Source organism: Mytilus galloprovincialis, chromosome 9, assembly GCF_965363235.1.
Source record: "Mytilus galloprovincialis chromosome 9, xbMytGall1.hap1.1, whole genome shotgun sequence".
NCBI classification, from domain to species: Eukaryota; Metazoa; Mollusca; class Bivalvia; order Mytilida; family Mytilidae; genus Mytilus; species Mytilus galloprovincialis.
The window spans coordinates 71,057,857-71,078,657 of NC_134846.1; the positions used below are offsets into that span (position 1 = coordinate 71,057,857).

At 33.2% G+C, this 20,801-nt stretch overlaps 1 protein-coding gene across 2 annotated transcripts in view; it reads right to left on the reverse strand.

The window, feature by feature from the left end:
* Positions 1 to 206: 206 nt before the first annotated feature.
* LOC143045813 (FERRY endosomal RAB5 effector complex subunit 3-like) overlaps positions 207 to 20,801 on the reverse strand; it is a 35,295-nt gene continuing 14,700 nt past the window's right edge. The window contains exons 6-14 of one of the 2 annotated variants that reach the window (XM_076218592.1): positions 19,400 to 19,518; positions 17,861 to 17,961; positions 13,267 to 13,351; positions 9,335 to 9,456; positions 8,880 to 8,915; positions 5,729 to 5,859; positions 2,822 to 3,043; positions 1,486 to 1,611; positions 207 to 700 (exon numbers count right to left, since the gene is read on the reverse strand). In XM_076218592.1, the coding sequence (XP_076074707.1) occupies positions 620 to 700; positions 1,486 to 1,611; positions 2,822 to 3,043; positions 5,729 to 5,859; positions 8,880 to 8,915; positions 9,335 to 9,456; positions 13,267 to 13,351; positions 17,861 to 17,961; positions 19,400 to 19,518 (1,023 nt within the window). In that variant the 3' untranslated portion in view covers positions 207 to 619. The remainder of the gene's footprint in view (positions 701 to 1,485; positions 1,612 to 2,821; positions 3,044 to 5,728; positions 5,860 to 8,879; positions 8,916 to 9,334; positions 9,457 to 13,266; positions 13,352 to 17,860; positions 17,962 to 19,399; positions 19,519 to 20,801) is intronic. The other variant, XM_076218593.1, reaches the window with a different exon arrangement.

The following is a 20,801-nucleotide window of genomic DNA, read 5'->3' on the forward strand; positions in this document are numbered from 1 at the left end:
GTAAATGACATGAAATTTTCATACTACATGTTAGTGTTTTATAGCAGCCAAGTTTTGTCTGAGGTATTTGACTTTTTCTTCATTCCTTGGTCCATTTAAAATGAAGGATCCTGTTCTTTTTGAAATAAGAGAAACATTCATTGTTAATCATAGATGCAAAGTATATGTATTATCAAATATTCAGGAAATGCATTGTACAGACAAAATAAAATAAACAATGTTTTATTTAATATTGCACATGTATGATTGGTCAAAATACACAAAATAACCAAGAGGACCAACTGAAAAAACTTAAAAGTATCACTGTAGACATTGTACAGTTTCTCCCTTTGATTATTAGGGTCCACAAGTCAATTGATATCTCTCTTATAAAACTAATTTACAAGTTTATCTGATTGACAATTTCTTATTACAGAGAATAATATTATTTTTCAGTAATTTAAACAAAAATAATCTTCATATTGTAAACAAGTAAACCAATATAGTGTCTCCTCTTTAAATTATGTATTAATCTTCAGAATCAGTAGCTGTTAAAAGCAATCATCTAAAGGTCAAAATGAAACAGATTGAACTTTGGCTTACATACAACAATCCGTCTCTGTGTCAAGCTAACTGAACATCAAACCTTGATTGCATTGGAAACTCTAAATATAGTTGTCAACATATTACTGATTCCTGAGAACATTTCATAGGATATTCCCTGAAAGAAGAACAAAGGCAAAGTGAATTTTAACTCATTAGAATGTTTAATAGCGTATGTCTACTTCAAAAATAGAGTAAAAAATGTTTTGAGATAAAGCCTGGATATATTAATCTTGAAAAGTGAATACTGTAAACTGGAATATTTTCAGAGTATAAATTTTGAGATTTCTAGGGTCAAACCTATTTGTGCATTATTTGTCCAAGTTAGTGGCAGATCCAGAAATTTTCGTAAGTGGGGTCCAACTGACTACCTAAGAGGGGCCAGCTCCTTTCATGCATTAGTGATTCCCTATATAATCAACCAAATTTTTCCCCAGAAAAGGGGGGGGGGCTGGGCCCTCTTGGCCCCCTCTGAATTCACCATTGCCTGAAGCCACCCTCCTTATTAAGTACTTTGTGGAATATCGTTAAAGAGAAATTAAAAAGGTAGTCAGACAAACCATATGAAAAGAAATGTTCCGAACAGATGATAACAAAAACCCAGAATATTTAAATAAAAAAATTTAATTATGCAACAGAGAATATTTTTCCAATTTTTATTTCAATATCCAAATAAGTTTAAAGTCCCACTTTAAAGTATACACATTAATCGCTATTTGGAAATTTCACCGGTTGACCCAAGAATCTGCCCCTCTTGAACTATTGACATACAACAATCACTTTTCCATTGCAGCATCAGATTTTTTGTATTATGACATCAAAATTTTTGGAACCTGTGTGATGTCCAGTAATGGCAGACAAATTGAGATAATGTGTATTTGAATCAGCATAAAATATACTTACTAATGGAACTAGAAACTGTATTGTTCGTGAACTAGAACTTTCATAGGTTGCCATTTCCATCATGAAACCTTTGACACATTTAAACACTAACTCAGCTCTCCTCTGACACCAAGGTATTGTCATCTCCTAAAATATATAACACATTTTTTTTCATTTTATTTAACAAATTGTGTGAAGAATAGTTTTGCTTAGTGCATATATATGAAATTACATAAAATACACCCAACATATGATGCCACATTAAATACATATAAAATAATTCTAAAATATGATGTGACATAAAATACCTCTGAAATATTATACCACATTGAATTTTCTAGACAAATCATGCCACATAAAATACCTTGAATATAGGGTGTCACATAAAATACATCTGGCATATGATGTCACACATAATATGATATGAAGTAAAATACTTATGACATATGATGTGACATAGAATAGATCTGATATATGATGTCACATCAAATACCTCTGATATATGTTGCTCATAAAATACCTCTGACAGATAAGGTCACATGAAATACCTCTGGCATATTTGTCACATAAAATAACATATTTGTCACATAAATACATCTGACATATTTGTCACATAAAATACATCTGCCATATGATGCCACATAAAATACATCTCACATATGATGCCACATAAAATATCTAACATATAATATGACACATAATACAGTTGTCACATGATATGACACATAATACAGCTGTCACATGATATGAAACATTATCGCATCACAGGTAAATTATCACATTGTGATTGGTTTAACGCCGTCATGTGGTGACCCTCTATGAGACCTTTGGGGGTTAGTAAATTTCATAGGGGGTTTGTGACGCTTTCATGGGGATGTCATCCATTAATGTTGTTGTGTTTCATTGTTTATTTGTAACAAAATGCAGCAGAAAAAGTCCAGCGGGCGATAAATTCGTTATACGGTTAACTACTGACCCTATGGATTTTACTAACCCTCTATGGATCTATTGGGGGTCAGTAGCGAACCATAAAACTTATATAATACAACTGTCACATCATATGACACATAATACAGCTGTCACGTGATATGACATAAAATACATTTGACACATGACATTAAATAACTACAATATATGATTACAGGTAAACCTCACAAACAGGCTTGATCCTAGAAATCTCAAAATCTAACAGTGAAAATATTCAACTTTCCACTATTCACTTTTCAAGATATACAAATAATAATAGGTGACAAATATGACAATGTCTCTTACATATGATGCTAAATAAAATAACTATGACATATGACAAGACATCTAACTACTCTGTCACACATGAAATTAAATTTATTATTAATACCTCTGACATATGATGAGCCAGCAACAGTGGTATGGTAATTGTGTGTAAGTCATGTCGAAAACATTGTTTTATTATATTCCGTATGCTGAGTATGACTGGATGACGTGATGTTATGTCACTGGATCTAATTGAATCATCTGTGACCAAGTGAAATACCACATGAACTTCTGACAGGTTAGAATGTTTGGTTATGTAAAAATCTCCTGTCTGCAGACCAATATCCTAAAAAAAAAGAGGAAAATAGAGTATCTAAGTACATACAAATACTATGTAACTTGTAAACAATAGAACACTTTTGAGTTTGTACTTCATCGGAAAAAACTCATCAATTATGCACACCTTTATGACATCATTAACCAGATAGAGGAGATCACCTCTATCACTATTAACGTTCATCAAGCGTCTTAGAGATCGCCATTGTGTAGGATAAACTAGAAATCTTGTTTGTTCTGTAGGTACTTTTGTCACATAAAGTCCCTAATGACAGAAGTGCTGATTGTTAATTTTGAAAATTCAACTGGACCGAATAATTCCTGCAATATAGCATCATGGTTTTCCAACAACTTGCTCTACATGGGAACAGAAATGATGAGTTTAAATATCTTTGCAAACACTCTCTGTTGGATAACAAACATAATATGTTTGACATTTATATTACCTTCTCATTATTACACTCACTTCAAATTACATAGAAGGCAGGGCAGGTTTACAATTATGTCCAGTGACAAATATTTAGGAAGTCTCAGAAAAAAGTATCATTCTGTGTTAGTTAGTTAACATGACTTGTTTTGAAACTAAAAATCCTTTTGGTAAAATGTAATTCCAACTTGCTCATTCTTTCAAATAAGAAGGTCCAGACTACTGACCTTTGATTCTCTAGAGGATTTATTCCCCTTTGATGTGTCATAGAAGTTAGGATTACTGACCTTTGATTCTCTAGAGGATTTATTCCCCTTTGAAGTGTCATAGAAGTTAGGACTACTGACTTTTGATTCTCTAGAGGATTTATTCCCCTTTGATGTGTCATAGAAATTAGGATTACTGACCTTTGATTCTCTAGAGGATTTATTACCCTTTGATGTGTCATAGAAGTTAGGACTACTGACCTTTGATTCTCTAGAGGATTTATTCCCCTTTGAAGTGTCATAGAAGTTAGGACTACTGACTTTTGATTCTCTAGAGGATTTATTCCCCTTTGAAGTGTCATAGAAGTTAGGACTACTGACTTTTGATTCTCTAGAGGATTTATTCCCCTTTGATGTGTCATAGAAATTAGGATTACTGACCTTTGATTCTCTAGAGGATTTATTACATTTTGATGTGTCATAGAAGTTAGGACTACTGACCTTTGATTCTCTAGAGGATTTATTCCCCTTTGAAGTGTCATAGAAGTTAGGACTACTGACTTTTGATTCTCTAGAGGATTTATTCCCCTTTGATGTGTCATAGAAGTTAGGACTACTGACCTTTGATTCTCTAGAGGATTTATTCCCCTTTGATGTGTCATAGAAATTAGGATTACTGACCTTTGATTCTCTAGAGGATTTATTCCCCTTTGATGTGTCATAGAAGTTAGGATTACTGACCTTTGATTCTCTAGAGGATTTATTCCCCTTTAATGTTTCATAGAAGTTAGGACTACTGACCTTTGATTCTCTAGAGAATTTATTCCCCTTTGATGTGTCATAGAAGTTAGAACCACTGACCTTTGATTCTCAAGAGAATTTATTCCCCTTTGATGTGTCATAGAAGTTAGGACTACTGACCTTTGATTCTCTAGAGGATTTATTCTCCTTTGATGTGTCATAGAAGTAAGGATTACTGACCTTGGATTCTCTAAGAGGATTTATTCCCCTTTGATGTGTCATAGAAGTTAGGACTACTGACTTTTGATTCTCTAGAGGATTTATTCCCCTTTAATGTGTCATAGAAGTTAGGACTACTGACCTTTGATTCTCTAGAGGATTTATTCCCCTTTGATGTGTCATAAAAGTTAGGATTACTGACCTTTGATTCTCTAGAGGATTTATTCCCCTTTGATGTATCATAGAAGTTAGGATTACTGACCTTTGATTCTCTAGAGGATTTATTCCCCTTTGATGTGTCATAGAAGTTAGGACTACTGACCTTTGATTCTCTAGAGGATTTATTCCCCTTTGATGTGTCATAGAATTTAGAACCACTGACCTTTGATTCTCAAGAGGATTTATTCCCCTTTGATGTGTCATAGAAGTTAGGACTACTGACCTTTGATTCTCTAGAGGATTTATTCCCCTTTGAAGTGTCATAGAAGTTAGGACTACTGACCTTTGATTCTCTAGAGAATTTATTCCCCTTTGAAGTGTCATAGAAGTTAGGACTACTGACCTTTGATTCTCTAGACGATTTATTCCCCTTTGATGTGTCATAGAAGTTAGGACTACTAACCTTTGATTCTCTAGAGGATTTATTCTCCTTTGATGTGTCATAAAAGTTAGGATTACTGACCTTTGATTCTCTAGAGGATTTATTCCCCTTTGATGTGTCATAGAAGTTAGGACTACTGACCTTTGATTCTCTAGAGGATTTATTCCCCTTTGAAGTGTCATAGAAGTTAGGACTACTGACCTTTGATTATCTAGAGGATTTATTCCCCTTTGATGTGTCATAGAAGTTAGGACTACTTACCTTTGATTCTCTAGATGATTTATTCTCCTTTGATGTGTCATAGAAGTTAGGACTACTGACCTTTGATTCTCTAGAGGATTTATTCCCCATTGATGTGTCATAGAAGTTAGGACTACTGATCTTTGATTCTCTAGAGGATTTATTCCCCTTTGATGTGTCATAGAAGTTAGGACTACTGACGTTTGATTCTCTAGAGGATTTATTCCCCTTTGATGTGTCATAGAAGTTAGAACCACTGACCTTTGATTCTTTAGAGGATTTATTCCCCTTTGATGTGTCCCTCAATGGAAGCTGTTGTTCTATTGAGGTCAGCTGTTGTTGTAAATCAGGAAAGTGGAAATCTGTTGACTGTTCACATACTCTTGAAAAATCTGTTTCAATAGAACATAATTATCTTTTGAGAAGAAATTTATTATGAGGAATATCATTTGAATAGTCCTATCACTGAATTGTTATTACATCATATTGTTTCCAAACAATCAACCAGCTGTGGTGAAGGTGATAATCAAAAAGGCATTTAACATATACATGTATTTTTAAATGATAAATACAAATTTTAATGCATCTAAGGTAGATTTAACATGACTTTTACTTATTACGTTTGTACATTGGAATAACTAAATAAACAGCTGTGCAAAAAGCACCAAAGTAACAGTTTGTTTGCATATAAATGAAATTGTTGCAAAACAAAATGGAATGTCAATTAAGGCATTAAATAAAATCATAATATCATATTACATTGTACCTGCTATGTCAATTATGTGACAGGCATATACAAAATAGATGGTTTTTGTCCCATCTGGATATGCAAGTCTCACTTTTTCAAAATCCAAGCAGGCTTACTTTTACCAAACCGAACAACAGTGTAAAAGTTTCTAGTAATTTGTTCTAAACATCCGCATACTAGTGGCCAAAATATGAAAAACTGCCTTAAATTTGAAATGCAAACTCCCATAATTCCAGAATGACAATTCTTTTTTAAATCAAAGTGGACCGTTCTACCACTAATCCCATCAACATTGCAAAATCTGACAGTTTAAGTTCAATAACTCTGTAAAAACAAACCAGAAATTTTCAAAATCCAATGGGAGATTACTCCTATGATCTCTTATTAGTCCTAAAAACAGGGAAATTTCAAGTAAATCCATCCAAGTGTAATTGATCTAGTGAACCAGCACACCGCATATGAACATTTGTTTTTAATCTGATGGTTTTAAAGACCCTTAATACCAAATGGAAAAAATAAATCAAATTAAAACAATAGCTTTAGTTAACAAATTCAATTTGCATGATTAAGTTATCAGACAGACATATAGACAATGGTAAACCATAATGAGGTAAGTCCATTCTATGATGATGGTCAAAAAAGTTCTATCAAAGTAACAACAAGTATAAAGAGTCTGTAAACGTTGCATTTCTATTTCAAGACTCGAAAAGCATCTCTATTGCATGTTTTCCTGACTACGAGGTCAACTATGGTAGTGGTGATAATAAGCTTGGGAAATTGAGTGTAAAAATCTTAAAAGAAAGTGCTATTTAGGTAACATCAATTCAACTGGTTATATACAATTGTTGGTTTTGAAAACAACAATTAAATGTATAAAAGTGAGAGCAAAAACATGAGATCTTGGATACCATTTTTTTAAAATAATTTTCCAATTCAAAATTATTGGAAAAGTATATTTTTGCCATTAGAATGCATGTTTTACCAGAGGTTTTCAATGTTATAAGGTTATAATCATTTATTGAAATGATAATGTCTTTGAAAACTCTAACACTTCAATATCTCCGTCTTTAAGGTGGTACCTAACACTACAGGGGGATAAATTAGCTAAATGCATCAATAACGTTGTATCAAGCGTCTCAATAATTCAAATTAGTGTTTGTTAAACTGCTTATGACATTTTTCGAAGAAAGTATCTTTTTTAAATTTTTATATTTTTGTCAAAGAGTCCAAGTAATTATTTTGTCAAAATTTTATGAAAATTAAACAAGCCAAACAAGCCTTTTGAGCAAAGGTGTTTGGTACCACCTTAAATTAAGATAATTTTTTTCAAGTTCTAATATGAAAAGAAAATTGATACACAATGACATACTGATATTTTTGGATTAAAACTTTACATTGATATGTGTTTGTGACTCTTGCATTTGAGAGTAACCTCACTAGTACTGAATTTACAAACTTTGCATTGTCTTAATCAGTTTGGGTTGTCTTAAATTAAAATGGTAGATCAGTAATTTGCAAGCAAACTTTGCTAATGGCACTGAAGAACCACATTAATATTCTTTATAATTTTAAAAGAATTCAAAAGGTATGTTAAATCATTTAGTGAAAATGGGAATGTGGGGTACATTGTGTAGTTGTTTCACGAGATGACAAAACATGTTATACATATTGAGGATACCAGGACTTATCAAATATACTGGACAATACAGCTGACCACACCGACCACTAACATCCAATTCCTCTGGAAAAAAGACTTGGTAAATGTACAAAATGTGGTGGGGTAAAACTTACCCTCTCACCTATCTAAACTAGTGCTATAAAAATAAAACACACAGTCATAAACCTACACAGTTCAGCTACCTAAAGGATGACCACTAAGTTGACCAAGGAAAAAAAATAATAAAAAAATATATAACTTGGAAATCAGGGTCAAAATGTGATCGGTACTACAGGTAGCTTGCTGAGGTAACCACGGCTGTTAAACTGGAAATATATAAGACACCAAAGGAAAGGCTTTTAAGTGCTACTTTTTATCCTGAAACAAAAGACAGTGCTCCAAATGGGTGCATTTTCCTGTATTGATATGTGAACAAATTTGAAGATGTACACCCATACGTGATCGTTAGATACACAAATGGCATTACACAGTTATTTTGAGGTTAGTAATAGATCCAACAAACAGGATACACATATAACATGAACATATTCTTTCTGAGAAGTTTCTGAACAAAGTCTGCTTAATATGAATAAAAGAACAATTGAGCAATAAGAGAAGCACAGCTGGTTCCAATGGGTATGTTGATGGCTTATTGCTTACTGTTAGAATATTTCTTTAATAGTTATGGTAAACAAAAGAGCTTACTAATATGTCACACATGCTTTACTGATCATGATTAAATTTTTGTTAAAAATCTTTAAGTTGGGGTATTGCCATGTACCATCTTTTATCAAATTTTACTGACTAAAATATTTGAAAACACAAATTATAACAATTTTAAAAATATGTGTACAATGTCATTGACATATCTGGTAGGTTCTGTTACTATTATAAATATGTCTCATAATACCACTTGTCATTAAAGATCTGGTATGACCTTCCACCAATTCAACAATGATTGTTCAGGGAGGGAGACATTATTTTACACTTTACAGGATTATATTTACCTTCTTTTGAGATCAATATTTGGGAGTTATTATCGTCTGGAATATACAGGTTATACTAATTATATCTTTATTTGATGACTATTTTACAGAATATCAATGATATTTGAAATTATCAATTAAGCTTATCATTTTAGGAAAGACTGGTTTAATCGAAATAAAACAGGAATAGGTCCTAATCATTTCAAATGATATACTCCATTCGTAATATATAAATATATGACATCATTTTTGCATCAATCAAATCTGAGAGGCTGCCCACCTAATCTTTGCAAAGTGAAAAGATTCCTAAAACTTTTGTAGTAGTCAAAACCAAAATTTTACAAAATAAAAAGAAATTTCATAAAAAATATTAACAAATATCCCAAATTCCAAACCTGTTGGTAACTGAATATTAGATTTAAAAAATGCAACTGAAAGAGGCACTAAAAGAAACCCTTCAAATTGATCTTACTTACGTTTTTTGAGACCAGTGTACATAGACAAATTATTATCAGTCAGTAATATAAGTCCACATAAATTGTTAGAGTAGAGGGACATGGCTGTCTGTAGTCTCTGTGGCTGAGGAATTACCATACCACTGAAAAACAGAAGTCATTTACCATAAAACCAGGCACAAGAGTGCACACACTGAAATGTCTTGCCTTCTTTACTAATCATTGATATTATGTTGATACTCCTAAATATAAAGCTTTATTACTACTGTCACATAAACATAACATGAATCATGAAAATGAGGTCAAGGTCAGTTGAACCATATGCCAGGCAGACATGTACAGCTAACAATGCTTCCATACAACAAACATGACAAAAATAGTTGAGCCTATTGCTTATAGTTTAAGAAAAAAGACCAAAACACAACCAGGTGCTCCGCAGGGCGCAGCTTTATACGACCGCAGAGGTCGAACCCTGAACAGTTGGGGCAAGTATGGACAAAACATTCAAGCATGATACAGCTCTGAATTTGGATTGTGATCAAATTTTTGACATTACATGGTTTTTTTTTACACAAAACAAATGCCAAGATTTTACAAATCAATTAAAGATTTCTTCTTCAAACTTTTTAAATCTAAAATTAAATAGTTGACACAGCATAGGTTTCTGACACAGAATGAATGTGGTCTAATGAACTTAAAAGGTTTTTTTTGCCTTTGAGCAAATCACTATGCTGTTGAATATTAATCCTCTCAAAAAAATGTTTGAAGAAATTTTCTTTTTATTTATGAAATCTGAAATGAGAAAAATTTACCCCCCCCCCCCCTTTTTTTTTCACATCCCCGTTTCCCTTTTTCAAAACTGATATCAATTCAAATTTCTAATGGAGTTTGCAACAATAACTACTCATTTAAATACATCATAAAATATTAAGATGTAAAAAAACTGCTTGTTATCACTGAATGGTAAAGATTATTTAAATTTATCAGTTGGTAGTAAAAAGTGTATATACATTGTATATTGTATATAACAAAGATTTAAGTTGATTCTGGACAAAGAAAGATAACTCCAATTAAAAAAAAATCTTGCTATTGCACAATATTGTGCAATAGGATATTTCTTGCTTACTATTCTGGACAAAGAAAGATAACTCTAATTAAAAAAAAATTTGCTATTTCACAATATTGTGCAATTAGATATTTCTTGCCATTGCACAATACTGTGCAATTGAAAAGACTTGCTATTGCACAATACTTAATATAATAATTTTAGATCCTGATTTGGACCAACTTGAAAACTGGGCCCATAATCAAAAATCTAAGTACATGTTTAGATTCAGCATATCAAAGAGGCCCAAGAATTCAATTTTTGTTAAAATCAAACTTAGTTTAATTTTGGACCCTTTGGACTTTAATGTAGAATTTGAAATTTGAAAACAGGACCAAAAATGAAGAATCTACATACACAGTTAGATTTGGCATATCAAAGAACCCCAAGGATTCAATTTTTGATGAAATCAAACAAAGTTTAATTTTGGACCCTTTGGACCTTAATGTAGACCAATTTGAAAACTGGACCAAAAAACTTCAATAATCAAGAATCTAAGTACATTTTTAGATTCAACATATCAAAGAACCCAACCGATTCATTTTTTGTCAAAATCAAACTATGTTTAATTTTGGACCCTTTGGACCTTAATGTAGACCAATTTGAAAACGGGACCAAAAGTTGAGAATCTACATATACAGTTAGATTCGGCATATCAAAGAACCCCAATTATTCAATTTTGATGAAATCAAACAAAGTTTAATTTTGGACCCTTTGGGCCCCTTTTTCCTAAACTGTTGGGACCAAAACTCCCAAAATCAATACCAACCTTCCTTTTATGGTCATAAGCCTTGTGTTTAAATTTCATAGATTTGTATTTACTTATACTAACATTATAGTGCAAAAACCAAGAAAAATGCTTATTTGGGTCCCTTTTTGGCCCCTAATTCCTAAACTGTTGGGTCCTAAACTCCCAAAATCAATACCAACCTTCCTTTTGTGGTCATAAACATTGTGTTTAAATTTCATAGATTTCTATTTACTTAACCTAAGGTTATTGTGCAAAAACCAAGAAAAATGCTTATTTGGGCCCTTTATTGGCCCCTTATTCCTAAACTATTGAAACCAAAACTCCCAAAATCAATCCCAATCTTTCTTTTGTGGTCATAAACCTTGTGTCAAAATTTCATAGATTTCTATTAACTTAAACTAAAGTTATGGTGCGAAAACCAAGAAAATGCTTATTTGGGCCCTTTTTGGCCCCTTATTCCTAAAATGTTGGGACCAAAACTCCCAAAATCAATACCAACCTTCCTTTTATGGTCATAAACCTTGTGTTAAAATTTCATAGATTTCTATTCACTTTTACTAAAGTTAGAGTGCGAAAACTAAAAGTATTCGGACGCCGGACGACGACGACGACGACGACGACGACGACGACGACGACGACGACGACGACGCCGACGCCAACGTGATAGCAATATACGACGAAAATTTTTTCAAAATTTGCGGTCGTATAAAAACTGAACACTGAGCAATGAACCGTGAAAACCAGGTCAAGGTCATTTTAAAACCTGCACGACTGACATATAGATCATAAAATATTTCCATTCACCAAATATAGTTGACCTATGACATATAGTATAGTATTAGATAAAAAGACCAAAACTCAAAAACTTAACTTTGACCACTGAACCATGAAAATGAGGTCAAGGTCAGATGACATCTGCCCACTAGACATGTACACCTTACAATCATTCCACACAACAAATATAGTAAACCCATTGCATAAAGTATGAGAAAAACAGACCAAAACACAAAAACTTAACTATAACCAGTGAACCATGAAAATGAGGTCAAGGTCAGATAACATCTGCCCGCTAGACATGTAGACCTTACAATCATTCCATACAACAAATATAGTAAACCAATTGCATAAAGTATGAGAAAAACAGACCAAAACACAAAAACTTAACTATAACCACTGAACCATGAAAATGAGGTCAAGGTCAGATGACACCTGCCAGTTGGACATGTACACCTTATAGTCCTTCCATACACCGAATATACTAGACCTATTGCTTATAGTATCTGAGATATGGACTTGACCACCAAAACTTAACCTTGTTCACTGATCCATGAAATGAGGTCGAGGTCAAGTGAAAACTGTCTGACGGGCATGAGGACCTTGCAAGTTACGCACATACGAAATATAGTTATCCTATTACTTACAGTAAGAGAGAATTTAACATTACAAAAAATCTGAACTTTTTTTTCAAGTGGTCACTGAACCCTGAAAATGAGGTCAAGGACAATGGACATGTGACTGACGGAAACTTCGTAACATGAGGCATCTATATACAAAATATGAAGCATCCAGGTCTTCCACCTTCTAAAATATATAGCTTTTAAAAAGTGAGCTAACACCGCCGCCGCCAGATCACTATCCCTATGTCGAGCTTTCTGCAACAAAAGTTGCAGGCTCCACAATAAAACTACCTCTTTTGAAAGAAGAGTAAATAAAAAGCCAATTTTCTATTTGTTATAATATAACCATAATGGAAACCATAAGAAAATTGAAAAAAATCTTTCTATATTAATATCAAAATCACTGGATGTGTGTTTTTTTTAAATTTTATTATCTCATCTTTAAAAAAAACATACCAGTAAACCGAAATTATTAATTAATAGTTTAGCCAAATAGGGCCTTTATCACACATTTTCCTTTCTAAAAGATCAATTATGTTTCTTTCTGTCCTTATATCATCCTTCTGAGTAACTTTCAAACAAGGCTTAACTAAAGATGTTAATTTCTGTATGTTAATTTCTGTGTCATTTGGTCTCTTCTGGAGAGTTGTTTCATTGGCAGCTATACCACATCTTCTTATTTTTATGATTAGTAGCTTACCCTACTGTATGGGTTTTATGTCTGCATAAATCTAATATATCTGTACACAAAAGTCTTAAATTATGTGTTGTTTTCATCTGAGCACCTATAAATAGATAAAAAAAAACAACATTTATATTCAATAATTTAGGCAGTTTATTCCTAGGTATTTTCAGACATTATCCATCTCATAAAAAGATAATGCATGAAAAATCCTTAAAAAACCAATTAGATCTGAAATTAATACATTTCAGGCAATTCTATACACTGTTCCACAAGTTATTATCTGGACACTATAGAGAAATGCTTATTGGGTCCCTTTTATAACCCATATTCCTATACCAAAGGAACCATAATCCCCAAAATCAATCCAATACCTTCCTTTTTGGGGTTTCAAACTTTGTGTTTAAATATCAAAGATTTATATTACTATTGGCAAATTTCCAATTATGCTAAAATTTTTGGCAAATTTCCAATTATGCTAAAAATTTTGGCAAATTTCCAATTATGCTAAAATTTTTGGCAAATTTCCAATTATGCTAAATTTTTTGGCAAAGGAGTAGGTATATTAATTAGTTTATGTGAAGGATTTTAACTGATTTAGTTATTAAAAACGACCCGATTCAAGCTCAAATATGAAAAATCTACCAAATATGCCGAAAAATGTCACTTTTCAGATGGTTTTTGTTAAAAATGAAAGTCGCCGCATCCGTGTTCATCCTCAAACTTTATATATGTTATGTATTATCATAAAATACAACTTACATTTCAATATACAGGATGAACACGAATGCGGCCACTTTCGTTTCACACAAAAACCGTCTAAAATTTAACTAAAATGCTAGAATTGTGAAGATTTCAGTAATTTAGCAAGACTTAATGGTGCAAGTACCCGATATATGTGCATAATATTGTCAAAAACAGCCTATATTTATGTAGCAGAAGCAATCTACTGTCCAATAAATAACTAAAAGTTTACATTTTAACAATTTTGTAAAACTGTTATATTTTGGGGCCAAAAAGGGGTCTTACTGAACCTACTCCTTTCCAATTAAGTTATTGGCAAATTTCCAATGGAGTTTAGTATAATGAAGTTATTGGCAAATTTCCAATGGAGTTTAATAAAACTGAAGTTATATATATTGACAAATTTCAAATACACACATTTAAAAGCAGTGTGTAGTAGTTCAAACATTATTTTTGGATTACCTCCCTTACATTGCATTGTCTTAACTGTCCTTTAACCAGAAAAAAAACCCTTGTTTTTTCCTTTTTTGATCTTTTTCCATAAATGGTTTGAGCCATAACCCCCCAAAGTCAATCCTTACCATCCCTTAGTAGCCCTTTCCTCCATAATGACACCTTTTGACGTCACCCCCTTTACTCCATAATGACGCCTTTTGATGCCTGTGTAGTACCTCAGTTGAAATGCTTTGACTACAAAATGTCTGCATCAGACTTAAAAATAATTGTATCCAATATGAAAAGGATATTGATGAGAATTATCTGACTTGAATTTCATTGATGAAATATTGGTTTTCACAATGTATTAACACTTTAAAACTGATAATTTTTTTAACTGAAAAAAATCCTATGCGAATCAAGTATATTACAAAAAAAATCCATGGAGGAAAGGGTTAATATGGAATCTTGTGGTATAATTTCAGAAAGATTCATACACTTTTACACAAGTTATTGTCTTGAAGCTACAAAAATGCTTCCCCCCCCCCCTTTTTGCCCCTTTTTTCCTAGACTGTTTGCCCCAGAACCCTTAAAATAAATCCCAACCTTCTACTTATGGTACTAATCATTGTGGAACAATTTCAGAGCAATTGAAATACTTAAACACAACTTATTGTCCTGAAACTAGATAAATAAAATTGAGAATGGAAATGGGGAATGTGTCAAAGAGACAACAACCCGACCATAGATAAAACAACAGCAAAAGGTCACCAACAGGTCTTCAAGGTAGCGAGAAATTCCAGCACCCGGGCGTCCCTAAGCTGGCCCCTAAACAAATATATACTATAGTTCAGTGATAATGAACGCCATACTAATTTCCAAATTGTACACAATAAACTAAAATTAAAATAATACAAGACTAACAAAGGCCAGAGGCTCCTGACTTGGGACAGGCGCAAAAATGCGGGAGGGTTAAACATGTTTATGAGATCTCAATCCTCCCCTATACCTCTAGCCAATGTAGAAAAGTAAACGCATAACAATACGAACATTTAAAATTCAGTTCAAGAGAAGTCCGAGTCTGATGTCAGAAGTTACCAAAGAAAATAAACAAAATGACAATAATACATAAATAACAACAAACTACTAGCAGTTAACTGACATGCCAGCTCCAGACTTCAATTAAACTGATTGAAAGATTATGATTTCATCATATGAATATCAGGCACAATCCTGTTTTGGGCCCCTTTGGGCCCCTAATTCCCAAACCGTAGGGACCATAAACCCCAAAATCAATCCCAGGTTTCCTTTTGTGGTTATAAACATTGTGTTAAAATTTTATTCATTTCAATTTACTTATACTAAAGTAATTATCTGGAAACCATCTGTTTTCGGACGATGCTGACGACGACGACGACAACAAGGTGATACCAATATACGATTGCAAAAATGTTTGCGGTTGTATAAAAATTAGTCCTTTCATTATTAAGTTACTGATGTCTAAAAATAATTATAACTACAATCTGAATCTAAATGTAGACCCTGTGGACGACCCACATGACGTTCCAAAGTAGGATTGCTATGTCTCGCTTCTGTATCATATTTGTTATAATGGTTTGATAAAAAAAACACAGTGACTTACACTTGAAAACAGACTTTCTGATTTGAATTTTCCTTGGAGTTCAATAATTTTGTTATCTTAATTTTTACCCTATTGACTGTTTCATATTTTAGATACTTGTGATAGTAACTTATATCTATCGATGTAACAAGATTGATGTATAAAAGTCACTCTTTTCAATGGTGACTGTATATATCATAGCCTTTTACCTTTAACCATAAGCACACTGTCAAGGTCAAAACTATTGCAGTAATCTATCTATATGTAAAGTGAAAGTCACAACCATGCTGACAGTAGGATTTCAGCTTAAACCCTCGGTAAAACTCTCCTCCATGCTGATAGTAGTTTCTAACATTTAACCCTCAGCCCCTCTATTCTGGTCAATGATTTCCTTGTTACATACCTAAATGTATAGTAAAGCTTTCATCCATGGTGATCAGAGTTTCAAACATTTGACCCTTTACACCTCTGTTATGGTCAAATCTATTCCTGTTACATACCTAAATGTATAGTAAAACGTTCCTCCATATTGACAGTAGCCTCTTATATTGATCATCCCTGTTACATACCTAAATGTATAGTAAAACTTTCCTCCATGGTGACATTAGGCTCTTACATTGATCATCCCTGTTACATAACTAAATGTGTAGTAAAACTTTCCTCCATGGTGACAGTAGCCTCTTACATTGATCATCCCTGTTACATACCTAAATGTATAGTTAAACTTTCCTCCATGGTGACAGTAGCCTCTTACATTGATCATCCCTGTTACATACCTAAATGTATAGTAAAACTTTCCTCCATGGTGACAGTAGCCTCTTACATTGATCATCCCTGTTACATACCTAAATGTATAGTAAAACTTTCCACCATGGTGACAGTAGCCTCTTACATTGATCATCCCTGTTACATACCTAAATGTATAGTAAAACTTTCCTCCATGGTGACAGTAGCCTGTTACATTGATCATCCCTGTTACATATCTAAATGTATAGTAAAACTTTCCTCCATGGTGACAGTAGCCTCTTACATTGATCATCCCTGTTACATACCTAAATGTATAGTAAAACTTTCCACCATGGTGACAGTAGCCTCTTACATTGATCATCCCTGTTACATACCTAAATGTATAGTAAAACTTTCCTCCATGGTGACAGTAGCCTCTTACATTGATCATCCCTGTTACCTACCTAAATGTATAGTAAAACTTTCCACCATGGTGACAGTAGCCTCTTACATTGATCATCCCTGTTACATACCTAAAATGTAAAGTAAAACTTTCCTCCATGGTGACAGTAGGATCTTACATTGATCATCACTGTTACATACCTAAATGTATAGTAAAACTTTCCTCCATGGTGACAGTAGCCTCTTACATTGATCATCCCTGTTACATACCTAAATGTGTAGTTAAACTTTCCTCCATGGTGACAGTAGCCTCTTACATTGATCATCCCTGTTACATACCTAAATGTATAGTAAAACTTTCCTCCATGGTGACAGTAGGCTCTTACATTGATCATCCCTGTTACATACCTAAATGTAAAGTAAAACTTTCCTCCATGGTGACAGTAGCCTCTTACATTGATCATCCCTGTTACATACCTAAATGTATAGTAAAACTTTCCACCATGGTGACAGTAGCCTCTTACATTGATCATCCCTGTTACATACCTAAATGTATAGTAAAACTTTCCTCCATGGTGACAGTAGCCTCTTACATTGATCATCCCTGTTACATACCTAAATGTATAGTAAAACTTTCCTCCATGGTGACAGTAGCCTCTTGCATTGATCATCCCTGTTACATACCTAAATGTATAGTAAAACTTTCCTCCATAGTAACAGTAGCCTCAGATCTTTCCCCATCATCAGCCTCTGGTAGAGTTGTACTGATGTTTCTCATTCTGCCACTGAAAAAAAAAACAACATCCACTTTTGCTGCCATTTATGAAAATTAAACAACTAATAATATTCAGCAGGCTATGTTTAAGTTTTGGAAATATGGATGCACATATTTAGTAAAGGAGACCATCAAATTCTTTTCCAGGCCTTTTTCTTATAATATTTTCCATCGTTTAAAACAGGAAAATGAAGAATTTTTTCTTTGTTATGTGATCTGAGCAAGAAAAATCTAAAATCACCATCTTAACAAACATATAGAATGAAGATTTAAACTATCTGTATTAACACTTAAAATCATATTCCAACAAAATCCAAGAATAATAATGAATTTACAAATTACAGTATGTCATAATATAACTATATAAACATAATACAAACAAAGAGAAAGAGAAAATATACAGTATCTATACTATTAAACGAAAAGACCTCATTTTGTGTGTCGCTTCTTTTCTTTCCACAATGAATTGATCATCATGCCACTGTGTCCTATAGGTACCATGCATAGTCGCATGTGTAATCCATTCTTAAGATTATTAAGATTGAGCTATTTTGGGAGAAAAACAAGAAAAAAGGCATCTGGATATTCATTCCGTCTTTAGATAAAATTTTAAGTCAGACCAGACTTCCGGATGGCGTTTTCTGTTTACAGTGAACATACATATGCTACGCATAAAGTGTATTTGCTATCTGCTATCATTTTCAGTTAATTATCTGCGGCAGTTACAGCGTAACACGTGAAAGTCAAATTATTGTGCCGTGAAAATGGTAAATGAAGTCTAGCGGGACATGGGAAATTATAGTCCAAATAATTATGACATCTGGCAAGGCTATTTTAATTTTTTTCTGGGTCGTAGGAAGGAGTCCCAGAAAAAATTAAAATAGCCTTACCAGACGTCATAATTATTTGGACCAGGGAAATTACAAAAAAGGAGAATGGCTTACGTACCAAGTGTAAGTGGGATCCGGGATTGAACCCCCCCCCCAATGAGTCAGAGACCCCTGTTATAGGAATGAATGAACATAATATACAGATAAGCGCTAAAATTATTCCTTATCCAGTCATAAAATCTTTTACAAAAAATCATTGATTTATAAACTGAGAATTGATAGTAAAGAGCAAATACCCTTTATTCATAGCAATGCATGTTCATATTATACTAAATGTATGTCCATATTGAAATTAATAGAAAACAAAAAATTGGGAAAATTGGGGGAAAAAAAGGAGGAGGGGGACAATAACAATTGTCCTATCCCCAAGCACCTATGACTTTTGATACCTTTCCTTAAATTTTCCAGTCACAAAATCTTTTACAAAATTTTCCCTACAACAGTTTACATACTTTCAACCACGCTCTGAATGCCTGCGATTTTGTGGGTGTGTTCTGTTTAGAAATAATTAAGAGATGGCAAAGTCCAAGGTTATTAATGAATTTCTTATAAACTTACATATAGGGTTTTGATTGAGACTGAGTATCTTCATGTACTTTAATCACCCATTCTCTAAATTCCTGTTTCTGTGTGTCTTTTAGGTTTGTTAACTCTTTGGTCCATTTACTTTCAATCATCTGGAATCAAACATAATCTACTTCAACCTTAACTTTCCTATAAATATCCTGACATAACATAAACATATTATGTCTAATTCATCCTTAACTTTTCTAAAAATATTTTTGACCTAACATATATATATATACAAAGTAGTCTGATTCTGCCTGAAATTAAATTTTTAGAATTAAAATTTAGTTTTGTAAATTAAATACTCACCTTCATAAATTTAGATATCAGTCCACTCGCTGCATTATTCAACCGGAAACCAGCCAGAAAAAGAAACCATGACCCCGTGACAACCTCTCCCACCTGACACCTGTGTGTCCTAAACCTTCATCATTTATTCCTTAAAATGCTAGGCACTAAAAGGGGGATGAAGGGGAGGAGGGAGGGACCTCTGATTTATGAAGGTGAGTATTTAATTTACAAAACTAAATTTTAATTCTAAAAATTTAATTTTTATTACATTAAATACCTCACCTTCATAAATTTAGATAACAGAATTTAACGAAGGGCTGAATCCCCATCACTAGGAGGAGGAAAAACAACCTGTTGAGCAGCAACCAAAGGCCCTAAAGAATAGAGGTTGTCACAATGAAGAGGCATGGACCGTAAATAATGGTTATAAAAGGCACTATCAGACCTCCAAAAACCAGCTGACATGATTTCCGACATAGAGGAGGAATTAAAAATGTTCCAAGAAGAGGCTAAGGCTCTTACTTCATGTGCTTTAACTTGATGTTTAACTAAAACTTCAGAAGAAGCAGATTTATAGGCCAAAATGACAGTATTGCAAATCCAAGTAGAAATGGTTTTGGCAGAAATGTCAGAAATTCCTTTTTTAATAGGAATAAACAACCTAGAAGAACCAGCAGATCTTAATTTCGCTGAAGAAGCTAGGTAAACAAGCAAGGCTCTCACTGGACACAAAACCTGATTATCCGATGTGGGAGGTAAAGCAGGAATAGTAATAATACCAGAACCTTTATCAGGTAACTGGTTCTTTGCTAAAAAAGATGGATCAGTGAGAAGAGTAACTGAAGACTTATCAGATGCAAAGCGGAGACAAGACTCAGAAATTGACAGAGCATGAATCTCACTCCTTCTGCGACCAGTAGCCAAAGCTATCAGAAAACAACATTTATAAGATAAAAATTTGAAGGAGGCTGAATGTAAAGGTTCAAAAGGTGAAAACTGAAGAACCTTCAAAACTAAACCTAAGTCCCAAGAAGGAACCAAACGCCTTTGACGAGGTCTATTAAGGCAAAAGTTTTTTATCAATAATGACAAAAACTCATTA